General features: G+C 41.3%; 3 protein-coding genes across 3 annotated transcripts in view; 1 reads left to right on the forward strand and 2 right to left on the reverse strand.

Moving 5' to 3' along the window:
• Window positions 1-4062, reverse strand: part of supt3h (SPT3 homolog, SAGA and STAGA complex component) — a 6829-nt gene extending 2767 nt beyond the window's left edge. The window contains exons 1-4 of the mRNA XM_068568305.1: window positions 4012-4062; window positions 2996-3093; window positions 654-738; window positions 277-363 (exon numbers count right to left, since the gene is read on the reverse strand). Coding sequence (XP_068424406.1) covers window positions 277-363; window positions 654-738; window positions 2996-3087 — 264 coding nt within the window. The 5' untranslated portion in view covers window positions 3088-3093; window positions 4012-4062. The remainder of the gene's footprint in view (window positions 1-276; window positions 364-653; window positions 739-2995; window positions 3094-4011) is intronic.
• runx2a (RUNX family transcription factor 2a) lies at window positions 3777-7198 on the forward strand. Its single transcript, XM_068567961.1, has 6 exons — window positions 3777-3813; window positions 4577-4764; window positions 4930-5089; window positions 5674-5778; window positions 5878-5943; window positions 6426-7198. The coding sequence occupies exons 1-6, from the start codon at window positions 3777-3779 to the stop codon at window positions 6788-6790; spliced, it is 921 nt and encodes a 306-aa protein (XP_068424062.1). The 3' UTR covers window positions 6791-7198.
• LOC137779921 (follistatin-related protein 1-like) lies at window positions 7163-13600 on the reverse strand. The gene is made up of 10 exons (XM_068568169.1): window positions 13541-13600; window positions 13232-13306; window positions 10609-10698; window positions 10035-10164; window positions 9856-9885; window positions 9005-9255; window positions 8831-8934; window positions 7919-8031; window positions 7645-7755; window positions 7163-7462 (listed from the first exon to the last, which is right to left on the reverse strand). Exons 2-10 carry the CDS (start codon window positions 13304-13306, stop codon window positions 7350-7352), a joined length of 1017 nt encoding a protein of 338 aa, XP_068424270.1. The 5' UTR covers window positions 13541-13600; the 3' UTR covers window positions 7163-7349.
• Window positions 13601-17500: the final 3900 nt, after the last annotated feature.

The raw sequence follows: 17500 nt of genomic DNA on the forward strand, positions 1-17500 counted from the left end.
TGAGTGTGTGTGTCTGTTTCGTGTGTGTGTGTGTGGGTGTTTCGTGTACGTGTGTTTGTGTTTTGTGTGTGTGTGTGTGTCTGTTTTGTGTGTGTCTGTTTCGTGTACGTGTGTGTGTCTGTTTCGTGTGTGTGTGTGTTTCGTGTCTGTTTCGTGTTTGTGTGTATGTGTATGTGTGTGTCTGTTTCGTGTGTGTGTGTGTGTGTGTGTGTGTCTGTTTCGTGTGTGTGTGTGTGTGTGTGTGTGTGTGTGTGTGTGTGTGTGTGTGTCTCTCACCTTGTCCCGCCTCATCATGAACAGGATGTCCTCGGCTGAGATGACCCTTGACCCTCGTAGAGTCGCCGCCTCGCAGGCCTGATGCAGCTGATGGACGAGCACACGGAGGCAGCGTGAACGTCACCGAGTTACAGTTTCACCACGAGCGAGTTCAGAGGTTTGGGAAAGTTACAAGAGTAAAAAATTACAAATTTAAGCAGTTAAGTCTTAAAAAAAGACTTTAAACTCAGAAACTGCAACTTCTGCAGTTCAATGTTATTATTATTATTGTAAAAAGATGAACAATGAGGACAATAACAGATAAATACTATAAATCAACTCATCAGTATGATTTCGTCTCACAGCTTCAGACTTTATGGATCGTGTGTGTGCGTTACCATGGTAATGAGCTGCGTGTGCACGATGTCCTCCACCAGCGCCGCCGTCTCGTGCAGCGGCCGGCGAGCGTCTCCCAGAGCGAACCTGAGCGCCAACACAGCGGGATCCATGTGAGCGTGTGTGTGTGTGTGTGTGTGTGTGTGTGTGTGTGTGTGTGTGTAATTGCAGAGTAACAGCACAGTGTCCCACTTAAGTAAATCATTTCCTTCTATAAAATGTTTAAAAAAACAATTTAATTAATTAAATTTATATATATATAAATTTAATTAATTACATGTATATATATATATATATATAAATTAATATATATACATATAATATATATATTAATTAAATTGCAAATATATATAATATAATAATGCATGTAATATATATGGATTATTTATAATATATATTTATAATATATATAAATTATAATATTATACATAGTGTAATATATATGTTTATAATATATATACATATATTATACATTAACACTAATCTATTGCTGTGAATGTGCTTGAGTTGATGGTTTAAACCCTCAACACTCTTTTGCCTCCTGAAATGCGTCAACGGAAAATACTACTAAAGTACTGCAGTACCGGTGAAAATACTTTTATTGTATTCGGATTTAAATCTGAATTCTGATGGTTTTGGATAGAAATGTATCGCTGACGTTCCCTTGTGTTCAAACGACATTTAACAGTTGAGAAAGTTGTCATAATTGTTCTATATAAATATATATATTTAAAAATGTTTAAAGAAAAATAGAAAATAAAGATTATTTTGTCTGGACTTGAGTGACATATGCCGAGTCTACGTCTCTAATTCTATCTGTTTACCTCTCAGACCCTCACACACACACACACACACACTGAACTCCACATGACACACACACACACACACACACACACACAAACTGAACTCCACATGACACACACACACACACACAGAACTCCACATGACACACACACAAACTGAACTCCACATGACACACACACAAACTGAACTCCACATGACACACACACACACACACACACACACACACACACACACACACACCTCTGTTTGACCACACTTTGGTGAAACCTCAATTTGCATCCAGAATGGCCACTTCCATGAGGGCCGCCTCACCTGAACCCACATCCTGGAGCTCTTTCCTTCTCCCATTCCTTCTCTCTCCCTTTATCTCTCTGTGCACACAACCCCCCCCACACACACTCCCCAAACCCCCACCCATCGGTGCCGTGATTGGCTATTCTGCAGCTGTCAATCACACAGGTGAGGTTTGGGGTTGTGGTTCAGGTTGGCCTCAGGTTCGGAGGTTGGCTTTTTTAGGTTTTGGGGGTTTAGTTTGGTTTCAGCCTCTCTGACCACCGACACCGGCTCTCTGCAGCTCACACACACAGGTGAGTACCCCAAAACACACACACACACACACACGCACGCACACGCACACCAATGAGAGGCCACATCACGCACGTGGCTTCTTTTGAAAGACCCAAAGAGAGATCTTATTTGTTACGGGGGAAAACATTCTGTGTGATTTTATACAATATAATAATAATAATAATATAGTACAAGTATAATGTACAAAGTTTTACAACTGTCTTTTAATACTATTTTGTCTATAAAAAGTTGTCTTATGTATTCTTCTGTAGCTGTACATTGTGTCAGTTAAGTAAGGCTGCAACTAATGATTATTTGTTATTAATCTTTTGATAAATTGATGAAGCGTTTTGTCTATAAAATGTATAAAACTTGTCAGAATGTTGACTCTACTTCCTAAATCTCAAGCGGATGTCTTCCTGTTCATTTTTTATGACCGGGTGTCTAAAAATCAAAACATAAATCAGCTTTCTTGCAAAGAAAAAACTGAAAATCCTCACGAAGGAGGCTGGAACGAGAGAACAAAAGCTCTTACAACGTCAAAGATTATCAAAATAGTTGTGAATAATCATGAGCATTTTTTTTTCTTCATTTAATAATTTCAGCTGTGAAGACGGTTCAGGTGAAATTCATCTTCGCTACATTTTTAATTTTTTTAGCAAGATTTCATCGGTTTAGTTTCAGATTATTATTATTAGATCTTCTGCATGTGCATCTGTGTGTATGTGTCTGTGTCTATGCGTGTCTGTCTCTGTTTGTGTGTGTGTGTGTGTGTGTGTGTGTGTGTCTGCGGGTGTGTGTGTCTAAAGTAAAGCAGTTCATTTCAAACACTTTCTCCATCTTTTCTTAAACAGCTTTTCATGGCTTCAAACAGTTTGTTCAGCAGCAGCCCGATGCTGTACTGGGGTGAGTCTCCTAATGCATGCGTGTGTGTGTGTGTGTGTGTGTGTGTGCGTGCGTGTGTGTCTCTCACATCATGCTCTGCAGCTCCGGGATGAAACTGGTCCTGGAAGCTGGGCGCTCTTTAGAGCCGGAGGCAGCGGAGCCGGCCATGGGGCTGCTCATAACCGCCTGATGACACAGAGAAAAACATTCAAATGATTTAATAATGTAACTGTAACTCACCACATAAGCAGATAGAATATGTGTTTAGGCGTTAATATAGTATCTTCAAAGTGTCCCAGTCTCACTGACGCTCATACTTGGTATTGGGGAAAGATATAAACGCTCATGTCCTAGTTTATTAGCTAAAACATATGCAGTAAATTCTATTTTTGGAGGTTACTTTTACATTAATTGAGTATTTCATGCAACTGAATACTTCTACTCCACGACGTCCTTCGATTAATTACTTCACATTTTGTCATACATTTTCTTGCAAGTGAAAGTAAATCATAGCCAAACACTGACGGGGAACATTTTACTGCACAATGAGGACTTTTACTTTTCATACTTTAAGTACATTTAGCTGAAAATGCAGTACTGTTATTGCTATTATTACTTTTACTGAAGTAACAGATCTGAACACTGTTCCACCCTCACTGTAGAGACATGAAGCTTCACAGTGCTGAACTTTAATTAAACGTCTCTGATGATGCGAAATCCTCCCAAAACACAAATGCATGACGTCATCCATGTCAACAGAAATACGGTCTGTGGTGCAACGCGTGAGCGTCCCTTATAAACACAAACCCGCCACCGTGAGCCTAAAATAACAAGATAGCAGAACAGACATGAGGTAAATCCACACGCGCATGCGCAGAGAGGGGACAGCCAGGTGGTGTGACCGCAGTAACTTCCCTCCGGCAGTGAAATCTGAATGATAATACAGCGCAGTTCCCTCCTATTCAAACACTGCGGTGCATACAACACAATGCAGAGGAGGCGGGGGGTGGGGGGGGGGGCATTAAAGAGGAGGGGCACGAGGAAGAGGAGGAAGAGGAGGCGGAAGGGACAAGAAAGGTGCACAAAAAGTTCAAAATTGTTCACCTGAGTCGTTCGGGAGAAGCGTTGTTGCTGCTCCTGTTGACGCTTTTTGAGTTGTGCTTTTTTTTCGGCGCGATTCTATGACGTAATCAAACGGGGATGCGCGGCGTTCAGGGAGTTGTAGTTTAGTACACTTCGTGGTCGAAAACGTCTTCGTACTTTTTTTTGTGTGTGGAGGTTTTTGTGGGGTTTGTTCTGTTTGTTAAAAAAAATAGTGGGCATCATATTTTCTTAAATTCATTGGGTTTAGCAGCTGAAATCATTGCTGAACAAATAGGAAATACTGCTTTTGTATACAAAACATAGCAAACAACACTTTACTGCAGACATGCAGGCCATGGTTTATGAAGAAATAATTATTAAAAACCTGATTCACCTCGGTGGAACTAGTCTTGCAGCATTTGCTCGACCCATCAGTGTGTGATTAATTAAATAGTTCAGCTATACTGGTGTGATTTTCACCAGACCAGTGTTTTTAAAAACAAGCACAGGTCAGATAATATTTTAAACATTTTAAAATATATATATATATATTTTGATTATCGATCTCTCTGTTGCTTGTTCTCAGATCCGGTGGTGAAGTGTCCGCCGTCGCCGCCGACCGCGCGCCGCCCTCTGGACGAGGAGGCGAGGCCCCGCCCCCAGCGCAGCACAGCGCCACCCAGAGGCCTGGTGCAGACCGACAGCCCGAACTTCCTCTGCAGCAGCCTGCCGCAGCACTGGAGGTGTAACAAGACGCTGCCGAGAGCCTTCACCGTGAGTTGTCACCTGCCTGTCTGTCTCTCCTCCTGTCTGTCTGTCTATCTCATGTCCAAGGTCATCAAAGGTCACGTGGACACGGTGCCCTGCATTGTTTTTAATCATTTCCTCAGACAAAACGTCACCCCCTTTAATGCCCTAACCCTCTTCTCCATCTTCCAGGTGGTTTCTCTGTGCGACGACGTCCCGGACGGCGTGCTCGTCACGGTGATGGCCGGCAACGACGACAACTGCAGCGCCGAGCTGCGCAACGCCACGGCGACGATGAAGCAAGGCCACGCCCACTTCAACGACCTGCGCTTCATCGGCCGCAGCGGGAGAGGTAGAGGACGCGTACTGAGGCCACGGTGACAGCCATGAACAGGGACACGCACTAACTAACCAACTAACTACCCAACCAACTAACTAACCAACTAACTAGCTACCCAACTAACTAACAAATCAACTAACTACCTGACTAACTAACCAATCAACTAACTAACCAACTAACTAACTAACTAACGCCTTAAAGGGGTTGAAGATGTTTGACTTCCACCTTTTGTAATTTAACCTTTTGGAAACTGTGCACGAAAATCCTGCCGCGGCCATTTTAAGTCCCAGCATACCCCATTTCGAGAGTCTTTTAATATTGTAGATTATGTGCTGTTAATATTATTATTATTATGTATCCTGTGGCTGTAATCCTGTAAACAATATTATCTTAATTTACTTTATCTTATCTTAGAAGACATGAATACTATTCAATCAGTGGTATCATGGACTACAGTCAAGTTTATCCATATGAACCAAAATACAACGTTCGTCTCTATTTTATCTTTATCTTTTGAACTCCATTTGAAACTGAAACGATGTAACTAAACTTTGTTGTTGAGTTAAAATACTTCCTTATGTTTGTTTTTTTTCCAGGCAAGAGCTTCACGCTCTCCATCAACGTGCTGACGTCTCCGCCTCAGATCGCCACCGTGCACCGAGCCATCAAGGTCACCGTGGACGGGCAGCGGCAGCCGAGACGTCAGTGAGAGAACGACGCGGTGGTTTCATCGCCCCCCAGAAAAGCTTTCAGTCCGAACCGCTCTCACTTCCTCTCTCCTTCCTCTGCTTGTCTCCTAGGACAGAGGCTGAAGGACGGGAAGCCGGGAGGTTTCCGGTTGCAGAGCGGCAGCGTTTCATCGTCAGGTTTGTTGTTTAAAAAAGTCTGTTAAATTAGACACTGATATATATATATATATATATATATATATATATATATATATATATATATATAGATATATATATATATATTTAATGTAAAAAAGTATTCAACAAGGCGATTAATAAATATAGTTTAATAGAGTCAAACGTACAATATTTTCATACCTTATTAAGTACCTTACATGTGTGTTTACAGTACAGGACAAGAGATACGTTACACATTGATAATAGTAACAATATAAAGACAATAATAATAATAATAATAATAATAATAATAATAATAATAATAATAATATTACAAATCTAAATCTAAAATCCAAACGTCTTCTTCGGTGGTTTTGAGAAGTCCAATGCTGCTGAGGAAGACCATGCGGCGGAGCTGAAAGCTCTAGAAGAACTAATTCGTTGTTGTTGTCGTTGTTGTTGTTGTTGTTGTTGTTGTTGTTGTTGTCGTCGTCTCCCTCCAGACTGCAGGGCGTTCCCCTCCTCTCGGTGGACCAGCGAGCCGTCGTTCCTGGGCCAGGTGACCTCGCTGGCGTCCTCCTTCACTCCAACTCCCAGAATGCACCACCTGCCCGCGCTCCCCTACTCCAGCCAGCCCGCGGCGTACGGCTCCTTCCTGTCCTCCGCTCCTCCTCCTCCTCCTCTTCCTCCTCTTCCCCCTCCGCTGAGCCACAGTGGTCCGTTCCAGCCGGCCAGCTTCTACTACGGACCGAACCAAACGCTCCAAGCCGCGGGGGAGGAGCGCAACGTCGTCGCAACTCTGGCCAATTACATCGAAGGGGCGTGTCTCTCGATGAGAGGGGAGGAGCCTGTCTGGAGGCCATATTGATGCATTTTATACATCATCTTTAAATGAAATATGTGTGTGATTTTTGCGAGAAAAAACTTTAGCTTGCTGTGATTTTGATGTTTATATTTATTACATTGTTACGGAAATATGTATTTATTACAATATTGTGCAATGATTATTGCGCAATAATGATTATTTAATAATATAGATGTGGTGGAGTGAAAAGAATGAAGTTGCATGAGATGGAAACACCCAACTAAAGTACCTTGAATCTGTACATAAGTACAGTAATAGTACCACTTTGCTATTGTTGCATGTTTTAAACAATATAACTTGTGTATCTTTATATTACTCTGACACTTAAACTCGCTTAAGAAAGATAAACCATGACAATAAATGTTTAGTCAGCTTAATTTATTAATTCATTTGCCAAAGTTGTGTTACTATCTTGACATGTTTATACAGATTCTTCTGAAGGACACTGTGTTTATTCTGCTGTAATAAAAGCCTTTACGTCAAATTGTGTTGCAGAATATTCAATATTATATTCATAAAGTGATTTTATTCCAGTTTTAGGACATTTTCCTTTCGCAGCGGTTCATTGTCGACTGTCCTGTAACGCGTTGAGTTCAGCGACTCTCCGGCTCCACTCCTCTTCTGTCATTTCTTCTTCTGCTCCTTCCTTCACCTCCTCCTCCTCCTGGTGCTCCCCTGCAACACAAATCATCCTGTCACACAACGATCACAACAAAAACACACACCAGCTGGATGGAAAAGAAACAACCTCGAAGTCACAAATATTCTACACAAACTGGCTTATACTGTGTGTGTGTGTGTGTGTGTGTGTGTGTGTCTGTCTATGTGTGTATCTGTGTGTGTGTGTGTGTCCTCACCACTGCAGGTCAGAGCGGTGCAGACCCAGTTCCCGCAGGCGCACACACACTTGTTACACTCCATCAGCGTCTGCGCTCCGTCCTCCAGCACGTCGTCCTCCAGAGCGCACTCTTCACGCCGGGAAGAGAAACACAACGGCTGAACCACGTAGTCGCACACGGTTGTGTTTCAGTGTGCGTTTATTGTGTCATTATCGGCATTTATCTGTTCTTAAGAAGTAAACGTCGCTGCAGTGTGTTCTTTGTGTTCTTTGTGTTCTTTGTGTGTGTTTACTTCTCTCATGTGGCCGGTAGCTCGGCGTCAGACAGTTGATGAACTCCGTGACGCTCAGCTTCCAGTCGGCGTTTTCATCCGACATCTCGATCAAAGCGTCGACACACAGTGACCTGAGACACACACACACACACACACACACACACACACACACACACACACACATACACAGTGAACGTTAAGACACACAGAAGACACACATTTATGTGCCTGCGTGCGCGTGTGTTTGTATGTGTGTGCGTGTGCGTGTGCCTGTGTGTATTTGCTTGTGCGTGCATTTTTGTATGTATGTATGTGAGTGTGTGTGAATGTGTGTGTGTGAGTGTCTGCGTGTCTGTGTGAATGTGTGTCCGTGTGTGTATGTGTGTGTGTTGGTGTGTGTGTGTACCTCAGCATTGTGTTGGTCTCCAGCGTGTATGTGTGTGTGTATGAGTGTGTGTATGTGTGTGAGTGTGTGCGTGTGTGTGTGTACCTCAGAAGAGTGTTGGTCTCCAGTGTGTGTGTGTGTGTGTGTGTGCGTGCGTGTACATCAGCAGCGTGTTGGTCTCCAGCGTGTGTGTGTGTCTGTATGTCTCTATGTCTGTGTGTGTATGTGTGTGTGTGCGTGTGTGTGTGTATGTGTACCTCAGCAGCGTGTTGGTCTCCAGCGTGTGTGTGTGTGTGTGTGTGTGTGTGTGTACCTCAGCAGCATGTTGGTCTCCAGCGTGTGTGTGTGTGTGTGTGTGTGTGTGCACCTCAGCAGCGTGTTGGTCTCCAGCGTGTGTGTGTGTGTGTGTGTGTGTGTACCTCAGCAGCGTGTTGGTCTCCAGCCTGTGTGTGTGTGTGTGTGTGTGTGTGCACCTCCGCAGCGTATTGGTCTCCAGCGTGTGTGTGTGTGTGTGTGTGTGTGTGTGTGTGTGTGTGTGTGTGCACCTCAGCAGCGTGTTGGTCTCCGTGAGCTGGAGCTTCGTCTCGTTGTGCTTCAGGAAGTTCAGGAACTCTTTGGAGTCGAGCTCTGCGTCTCCGTCGTCGTACGTCTGCAACAAACGACTCGGTGAGCAGAAGCTTCTTCCTCTTCGTTCTGACTCATCGTCTCAGATCGCTCACCTGGAAGTACGTCTGCAGGAGCGCGTCGGCCGAGGCCGCATTGGAGGTCGCGTTGGAGGTCGCGTTGGAGGTCGCGTTGGAGGTCGCGTTGGAGGTTGTGTTGGAGGTCGCGTTGGAGGTCGTGTTGGAGGTCGCGTTGGAGGCCGCGTTGGAGGTCGCGTTGGAGGTCGCGTGGTCAGATTCAACCTCCTCCTGAATCCACTGGATCACTTTCTCTCTCAGCCAATCACGATCCGACAGGAAGCAGACCACTTCACAATATAATGTAAATGAATGCAACGTGAGTTCCCTTACTGAAGGGAAATGTTGGTCATTTTCATCCTGGACCCTATGACCCCCAAATAACACAGTAAATATGTAAATAAAAAAGTAAAAAAGAAAAATGAATTCAATTTTTTTAATAAATATAAATAAAGAAGAAGAAAAAAATCAAAAAATAAAACAATTAAAGAAATAATATCAAACATAACAAAATCATCAAAAGAGAAGAAAATAAAATAAATGAAATAAATAAAATAAATAAAATTAAATATAAATAAATAAAATTAAAATAAATATAATCAATAATATACATATATATATATATATATATATATATATATATATATATATATATATATATATATATACATATATATTGTGTCCAAGTATCTAATGGTCTAATGGAGACTTTAAGAAGTATTGAGGGAGTCTGGATCTGAACACATTATGGAAAGAGCCCAACAAAGAAAAAATATGTATTTTTTGCGTTCTCGTTTGTGTTTTCCTGTGATTTAACCGGTGTAAACCTGAGTGAGAGAACAACGTCTGAGTTTCTTTATACATCATTTATAAATCAGCTGCAGACTTACTGGGACTCACATCCGTCTTTGTTGGTTTCTCTGCAAATAGAAACACACAAACAATTGTCACAACTCATGCACACTGTAAGTGTGTGTGTGTGTGTGTGTGTGTGTGTGTGTGTGTGTGTGTGTGTGTGTGTGTGTGTGTGTGTGTGTGTGTGTGTGTGTGTGTGTGTGTGTGTGCTGACCCAGACAGCGTCCTCTGTGCTCCACGTGTATCTTGGTCTGCGTGATGCAGGCGTCTCTGTGCAGCTCACAGTGATTCCTGAAGGATCTCTGGTTGCTGCCACAGACCCAGTTCTCTGTCACATCGCACTGCTGCAGAGGAGGAAGAGGAGGAGGAAGAGGAGGAGGAAGAGCTGAGCCTCTGGATTCAGAGAGGGTCTAAAGATACTTTGAGTTTTGCGTTATTTAAACATGTGCACACACATACAGGAAGGATCAATGACGTTAGGAAGATTACCCCAAATCCTCAGAAAATAAAAAAAGAATATATATATATATATATATATATATATATATATATATATATATATATATATATATATATATATATATATATATATAAGTATATATATATATATATATAAATATATATAAATATATATATATATATGCATATATATAACAACATATCTAATAATACAAAAGAAAACATTATGAAATAAAAAATTACAATAACAGAAAAATATAAAAATCCTGATCATTAGCATACGAGCTACGAGGCTACGTTGTATATGTTGTAAACATCTGTGTCAGTACCTGTAAACAGCGACAGACGGGTTCTCCTCGGTCGGTCGATACACACTCTCGACCGGCACCGCAGAACGTCCTGTTACACACGGACTGATCCTGAGACACAAACACACACACATACACACACATATGCAAAGAGAGAGAGAGAGAGAGAGAGAGAGAGAGAGAGAGAGAGAGAGAGAGAGAGAGAGAGAGAGAGAGAGAGAGAGAGAGAGAGAGAGAGGTCTCACATTTTCATGAGGTTCTTGGATAACAAACATTGAAAAGAAGTAAAAAAGTGTGTGTTTTAGACTCCAGATGGCGACCTTTGACCTCCCACTGAGACCCGCGGCTGTTTTGAATGACAATGGCCACACACAGCTGGACAGCGATGCAGCTCATTTGAAAGTTTGAGCTTTTTGTTTCCTTAAGCTGGGTCTTATTTTGTCCTCTCCTAAAACTAAACCGCTCCAAAACCGACTCTTGAACGTTGTCACCTTCATGGTTTGTATTTATGGTTTATAGCAGGACGATGTTAGCTTTAGCTGGACGCTAAACTGCAGCGTACGACACACACACATCAACACACACATCAACACACACAACTTTGGAAACATAGATTCTCCTGAACAGAGGATTGCTTCACACATTCCTGTGTACTCACACACACAGACACACACACGCACACACCTGTTTTCACAGGTGAAGACCTTCAGTTACGTGACGCATTCCTTCTTTACTTTCATCATCAGAACTACATGTCTGTCATACTTATTTTAATAGTAACTATAACCAGAATCCGACATCTAAACGTTGCAGAATGAAAGAACTTTAAAAAAAAAAGATTTTTTTTTGTCCAAATATCTTTATCTCAGGGCCTAAAACTCAAATTGCTGCACACAAAGATGATACAACACACACACACACACACACACACACACACACACACACACACACACACACACACACACACACACACACACACACACACACATAACAATAGACACATCTGCCACCTCCAGCTGACATCTGCTACACAGCAAACCTGCTGTTAGCAAACAGCTGACAGGAGCAAACACACACACACACACACACACACACACACACACACACACACACACACACACACACACACACACACACACACACACACACACTTCAGTGATGTGTTGGAGTGAGTTCATGTCTGATCCTGTAAAACTATTTATCTTCTCATTTTGGATCTTTTGTCCTCTCTCTCTCTCTCTCTCTCTCTCTCTCTCTCTCTCTCTCTCTCTCTCCCTCACTCATTATTCTACATTTATGCTTCCTTTTTCCCTGCATTATTTTTCCATCTCTTCTCTTGTTTTCTTTTATATTTATATTCTTGCCTAATCAAGTTATTAATCCTTTACGTCCAACTATTATATTTACAATGTGTATTTTTAGTTTTCATATTTTGTATTGAACACAACTAAGATACGTTTTTTTTCAATATAAGTATAATTTACTGAACAAATTCAAAAGTTTAGGATTTCTTTGGTCTTTTTTTATAGGTTTTAATCCTTTTTCTTTTCCATAAAAGTTTAGTTTTTGTCGTTATAAATCAGTACACATGATGGGGGTGAACTGGATTTCTGACCCGATGGTGGCGCTAAAGGAACAGTCAGAGGATCACCAAAATATTACGATTCATCCGGAGGGGTACAACGAATGTGTGCACCAAAGTTCCTCCAATAGTTGTGTGAAATAGAGATAATTTAGTCAAAAGGAACAAAATGTGGATCTCATGGCGCTGGATCATGGACGTCCGGACGTGTGTGTGTGTGTGTGTGTGTGTGTGTGTGTGTGTGTGTGTTTGAAGCAGGGTCACAGCTGGAGGGGCCGACACTGACCATAAGCCGCCGCCGTCGGCTCTAATCATGCACATACCTGAGGACCGGCGGCAACTTTCGAAGTGAAGATGCTTTTCACATTTTGACCTCCACATTCCAGCTTCAGGCTCCAGAAGCCGAGCGGAGCGTTTCTACAAAACGTTAAATACGTTTCGGATTCAATAAAATGTCTGTAAGTCACTGAGGAAACTTAACAATGAGCTCAGAAACCCTTAAATACGACTTATTACGTACAAAAAGTTTTTGTCTTTCGCTTAAAAAAATGTGAAATGTGGTATGTTTTTTTGGTCTAAGTAGGTTTTAGTGGGCAAAATCGTTTGACTTAAACACACACACACACACACACACACACACACACACACACACACACACACACAGGTCAGGGGTCAATATCAGTCTTTTCTAAACTGACAACTTGTGATGGATTTTCACTCGAGAAAAAAGGTAATTGAAAAGAAAATTGGAAACGTCGTCACTGGAAAAATGTTTTGACCCTAAAGCCTCAAAGTCGTCAGCGTAGCAGCTCACTTTTTTCTGTCTATATATATATATATATATATATATATATATATATATATATATATATATATATACACACACACACACACACGTCATGTGTAACATCTCAGGAATCCAAAAGGACATGAAGGGAACCTGAACATCTTTCTGCTTTAATGAACCCAGCAGTGATTATTACTTGTGTATATTTAGTGTGTATATTTATGCTCATGATTCAGTCTCTCACCAAAACAAACTCATTCACACTTTGAGTTTACCTTGGCCAGAGGAGACGAGGAGACAAGAGGAGAGGAGACGAGCAGCAGCAGCAGCAGCACTGAGACGGTCAACATCTGGAGAAGAGACGGAACAGGGGGAAGAGAAGAGAGGAGGTGATGAAAAAGATTGAAGAGAGGAGGAGAGGAGCGGACAGGAGAGGAGAAAAGAGAGGAGGAAAAAGATTGGAGAAAAAAGAGAGAGAAGAGAGGAGAGGAGGAAAGGAGAGGAGGAAAAAGGGTAGGAGATGAGATGATGAGAGGAGATGAGAAAAGGACAAAACAGAAGAGAGGAGAGGATAGAGGACGTACCGTGTCAGTCCAACAGGTCGTCCAGAAGCTGTGACTCCGACGTTTCTGATCAGCAGCCAAAAATAATCAAAGAACCAGTCAATTAATCAATCAAGCTATCTATCAATCAATCAATCAGGTGGTTAAATCATATCCAAAATATCCAAATTGTCAGTATGGATCCATTTAGAGTTTTATATCCAGCCAACAGTCGTGAAGCCGACCGCTTCTCTCTGCAATGAAACAACGTCTGAGTTAGAAAGAAGGAAGGAGGGAGGAGGGAGGAGGGAGGAGGGATGCTGAGGGAGAAAGGAGACCAGCTGTCCCCTCTCCCCCCTCTCCCCCTTCCTCTGAAACACAACATAAAACACAATCTGTCTTCAGGAATGATAAGTTGAAGGCGCGCTGACGTGTTCAGACGACTTCAACAGCCAGAAAGGAAGAGAGGAGAGAAGCTCAATAAACCTACAAAAAACATCTTTAATGTACGTTACATAAAGATGTCATGTCATTTAAACAGCTTCACGAATATAGTGCAGACAATAAAGTCATTTACAGTAACTTACCAGTAATTAACACAGTTAAATATTTTTTTAAAAAAGCTCTTCTGTGGGGTTAAATTAACATGAAGAAATGTCTTGTCTTTTTATTTAATTATTAAGAATTAAACAACACAAAACTAGATGGTAGTTAATATAAATATTTCCATATATTTTCTCCTTTAAGTAGTTAGATTTAATCCTAAAACATTCCACTAACTGAAAAGTTTTGTTGCCAAATATTACTTTAAAGATCGACTCAACATGGAATAACAGAGGAACTAAAGTATATATCTTTAATTTTCAGCACGTTTAAAAAGAAATGTCTGCAGTTTAGATAATAATACATTATTGTTTTCAGTATTTAAAGGATTATTGTATTATTTTTCGCCGCCGGAATATAAAAAAACATTTTTACAGCTGGAAAAGAGATTTATAATTTAATCTAATCTCATGTAAACTCTGTTGTAGTTTCACACACTGACCAGTAGAGGGCGGAGTCTCCTCATTGTTCTTCATTCCCATCAAAACTATGTTTGTTTTGTCAAGTTCAAACTCAAGGTTTTAATAATTTGTCTTCTCTCTCTCTCTCTCTCTCTCTCTCTCTCTCTCTCTCTCTCTCTCTCTCTCTGACTCTCTCTCTCTCTCTCTCTCTCTCTCTCTCTCTCTCTCTCGCTCTCTCTCTCTCTCTCCTCTCCATTCATCTTTTCATCCCTCACTCATTATTCTCTCTCTCAATTCAATTCAATTAGCCTTAGTGGCATGAACGTTGCAATAACAATATGGCCAATCTCTCTCTCTCTCTCTCTCTCTCTCTCTCTCTCTCTCTCTCTCTCTCCTCTTCTCTCTCTCTCTCTCTCTCTCTCTCTCTCTCTCTCTCTCTCTGTCTCTCTCTCTCTCTCTCTCTCTCTCTCTCTCTCTCTCTCTGTCAGCTGTGCGTCAGAAGATAAACCAGTTCAGATAAACTCGCCTGGTGTGCTTCGTGACACCAATGGTGCCTTTCTAAAAATATGACAGAGGTCAGCCAGAGTTTGAGCACATCTTGTGCGTGTATGTGTGTGTGTGTGTGTGTGTGTGTGTGTGTGTGTGTGTGTGTGTGTGTGTGGTCTCTTTTAAGGAAAGGTATGTTATGAGCTTAATGCAAGATAATAACAGAGGTGTGATACATGCAAAGACAAACTGATATGTGCACACACACACACACACACACACACACACACACACACACACACACACGCGACAAGCGTTAAAAGTCTGCTCACAGTCTCTTCGTGTCTCTACGTCGTTGAATCTCTCTGGTTTCTCCAGAACGAGGCATGATTAGTTATTAGTATTAATTAAAGTCCTGCAACATAACTGTTAAAAATCAAGTTATGTTTTCATAGTTTTTGTTTCAATTCATCTTTAAAGCTTGAGGTCTTGAGAAACTGGCACGAGTACGTCAGAAAAAAACAAATAAAAAATGATCCAAGATTAAAAAACCAACAATCTGGCTGGCGTTCCTTTTAGGCCTCGTTTCAAAGCCACGCCCACAAAGTGATCATTATGAACGTAAACAACAAACATGACAGAATATTTGAAAGTTTAAATGACATGTTCTCACATTCAGCATTGCCTAATTATACGGAGATCTCTCAGTGAAACAACTCCAGCTGGAGGATTTATTCTCTTCGCGGGCCGCAGACTGAGTCCCAACGACGACATTTTAGGATGCATAATTGTCGTGTATTTTTGTGTGTGGTCTTATCTGCCAGTGGCAAAGCAAAGTAATCTGTAACTAAATTGATTATTTGTTAGCAGTGTGCAGCAGAAAGCCTTATGATATACTTTATAAACAACATAAAGGAAAAAACAACAACGCAAAACCGTTTAATTTGCACATTCGCTATGAAAAACAAAACAAACTCAAAGGCATTTGAAATGAAACGCATTGCAGCGTCACGGAGGAAATGTTCGTGCAACGCCGCTGCGGAGCTGTCTTCAAGTTAAATATTTTAGGCGAGGCAAATATTAAATACATTGAACCAAATAAAATAAAAGTCAACCAAATTCAGGGGATCTAAACTTACCAAATGTACCTCCAGATGGCGAACAGAGTTTCATTGTCACGGTTTTATGGGTTTGGCTCAAGTTCTTTTCACCAGAAGCAGTTTTGGAACAAGATAAAGCTTTTTTTTTTTCTTCCTTAACACAATCCTGTGGTGTCATGCAGACTTTGTGAGAAGCATAAATTGTTGTTTAAAAGTTCCGCTTTGATATGAAAAGTCATGAGTTGAAAGAAAAAAGTACTTTTAAATAAAAAAATAGCTAAATCTTCCTGTGAATCTCCAGTTTGCTAATGTAATTCTACTTGACTAATTATGAGACGTGCTTTCTAGATTTCACAAAGAAAAGTGGAGATAAGTTGCTTAAAGACATTGATATAGTAGAATGAACACACTCTCTGTGTGTTGTTTTTATCAGAGCTTTGCTGCTTTGCAGCTTCGCACATTTAGTGTATGTTTGCGTGACGTACTAGCTAGCTAACGGCTGCAGCGTTGCACTGCTCTCATAGAGCGGTTATATTTAGAGGTCAATGAGGCGTAGACCCCTGGCTTCCGTTTAAGGAATGAGCCGCTAGCTATGAGCCGTTAGCTATGAGCCGTTAGCTATGAACCGCTAGCTATCTTGCGCTCTTTACTGAACACCCAGTGGCTCCTTTCGCTCTTTACAGCAGCAAACTGCTACTAAATTGATAAGAATTAGTTAAATGCATAGGCTAAATTTCATGTAAAATATGTAATACAATGAATGCACTAAAGTTGCACTAAAGAATGCACTAAAGTTTTATATACATATATATACATTTTTTATTTTAATCTAGTGTTAGGGACACAATTCCATCACATTTGAAGTAAAAGTTGTTTACGTGTCACATGGTGTAACCACTGATTCACATTCACATGAATTCGAGGGGAACTCTGCTCTTCACTACATCACGCACGCACACACACACACACACACACACACACACACACACACACACACACAGATAATGGCCCCGAGGAAACCAGTGTGCATTTTAGACTGTCACAAGTTCTCTGGAGAAAAAAACACACAGCGACCACAGATTTTCCAAGCTGATGGAAGAAGCCCGGAGCGTCGCAATGATACGTAACCCCTCTGTCACCTTTCAGTTGAAGAGCGGTTGTCACTTTACTGCTGGGACTTAGATTACGTGTTTACAAGATGCAGTTTTGACATATTTTAACCGTATAACTTTGGCACAGATGCTGTTTATTTGAATGGCCAGAGACAACGTGTCTCTCCTTCCAGAAACTTAGCCGACAGACGCTGTCAACTATCGCACAAAGAAATGTACGATAGTCGACGTATGAGAGACAAATATTAGTTTTCATCCTGTTTGAATTGTGCAATAGACTACACATATGATGAGCAATCT

This window comes from Clinocottus analis, unplaced genomic scaffold (genome assembly GCF_023055335.1).
Source record: "Clinocottus analis isolate CAN_PGR_092001 unplaced genomic scaffold, fCliAna1.0.p SCAF_8, whole genome shotgun sequence".
In the NCBI taxonomy this organism is placed as follows: domain Eukaryota; kingdom Metazoa; phylum Chordata; class Actinopteri; order Perciformes; family Cottidae; genus Clinocottus; species Clinocottus analis.

Coding starts and splice junctions, on each gene's coding strand:
- LOC137779921 (XM_068568169.1), bottom strand. CDS start 13,306: ATGTTGACCGTCTCAGTGCTGCTGCTGCTGCTGCTCGTCTCCTCTCCT. Junction 10,699..13,231: donor CCTCGTCTCCTCTGGCCAAG/GTAAACTCAAAG, acceptor TTTGTGTCTCAG/GATCAGTCCGTGTGTAACAG. Junction 7,756..7,918: donor CTACCGGCCACATGAGAGAA/GTAAACACACAC, acceptor CCCGGCGTGAAG/AGTGCGCTCTGGAGGACGAC.
- runx2a (XM_068567961.1), top strand. CDS start 3,777: ATGCGCAGAGAGGGGACAGCCAGGTGGTGTGACCGCA. Junction 4,765..4,929: donor CGCTGCCGAGAGCCTTCACC/GTGAGTTGTCAC, acceptor TCCATCTTCCAG/GTGGTTTCTCTGTGCGACGA. Junction 5,779..5,877: donor CGGGCAGCGGCAGCCGAGAC/GTCAGTGAGAGA, acceptor CTTGTCTCCTAG/GACAGAGGCTGAAGGACGGG.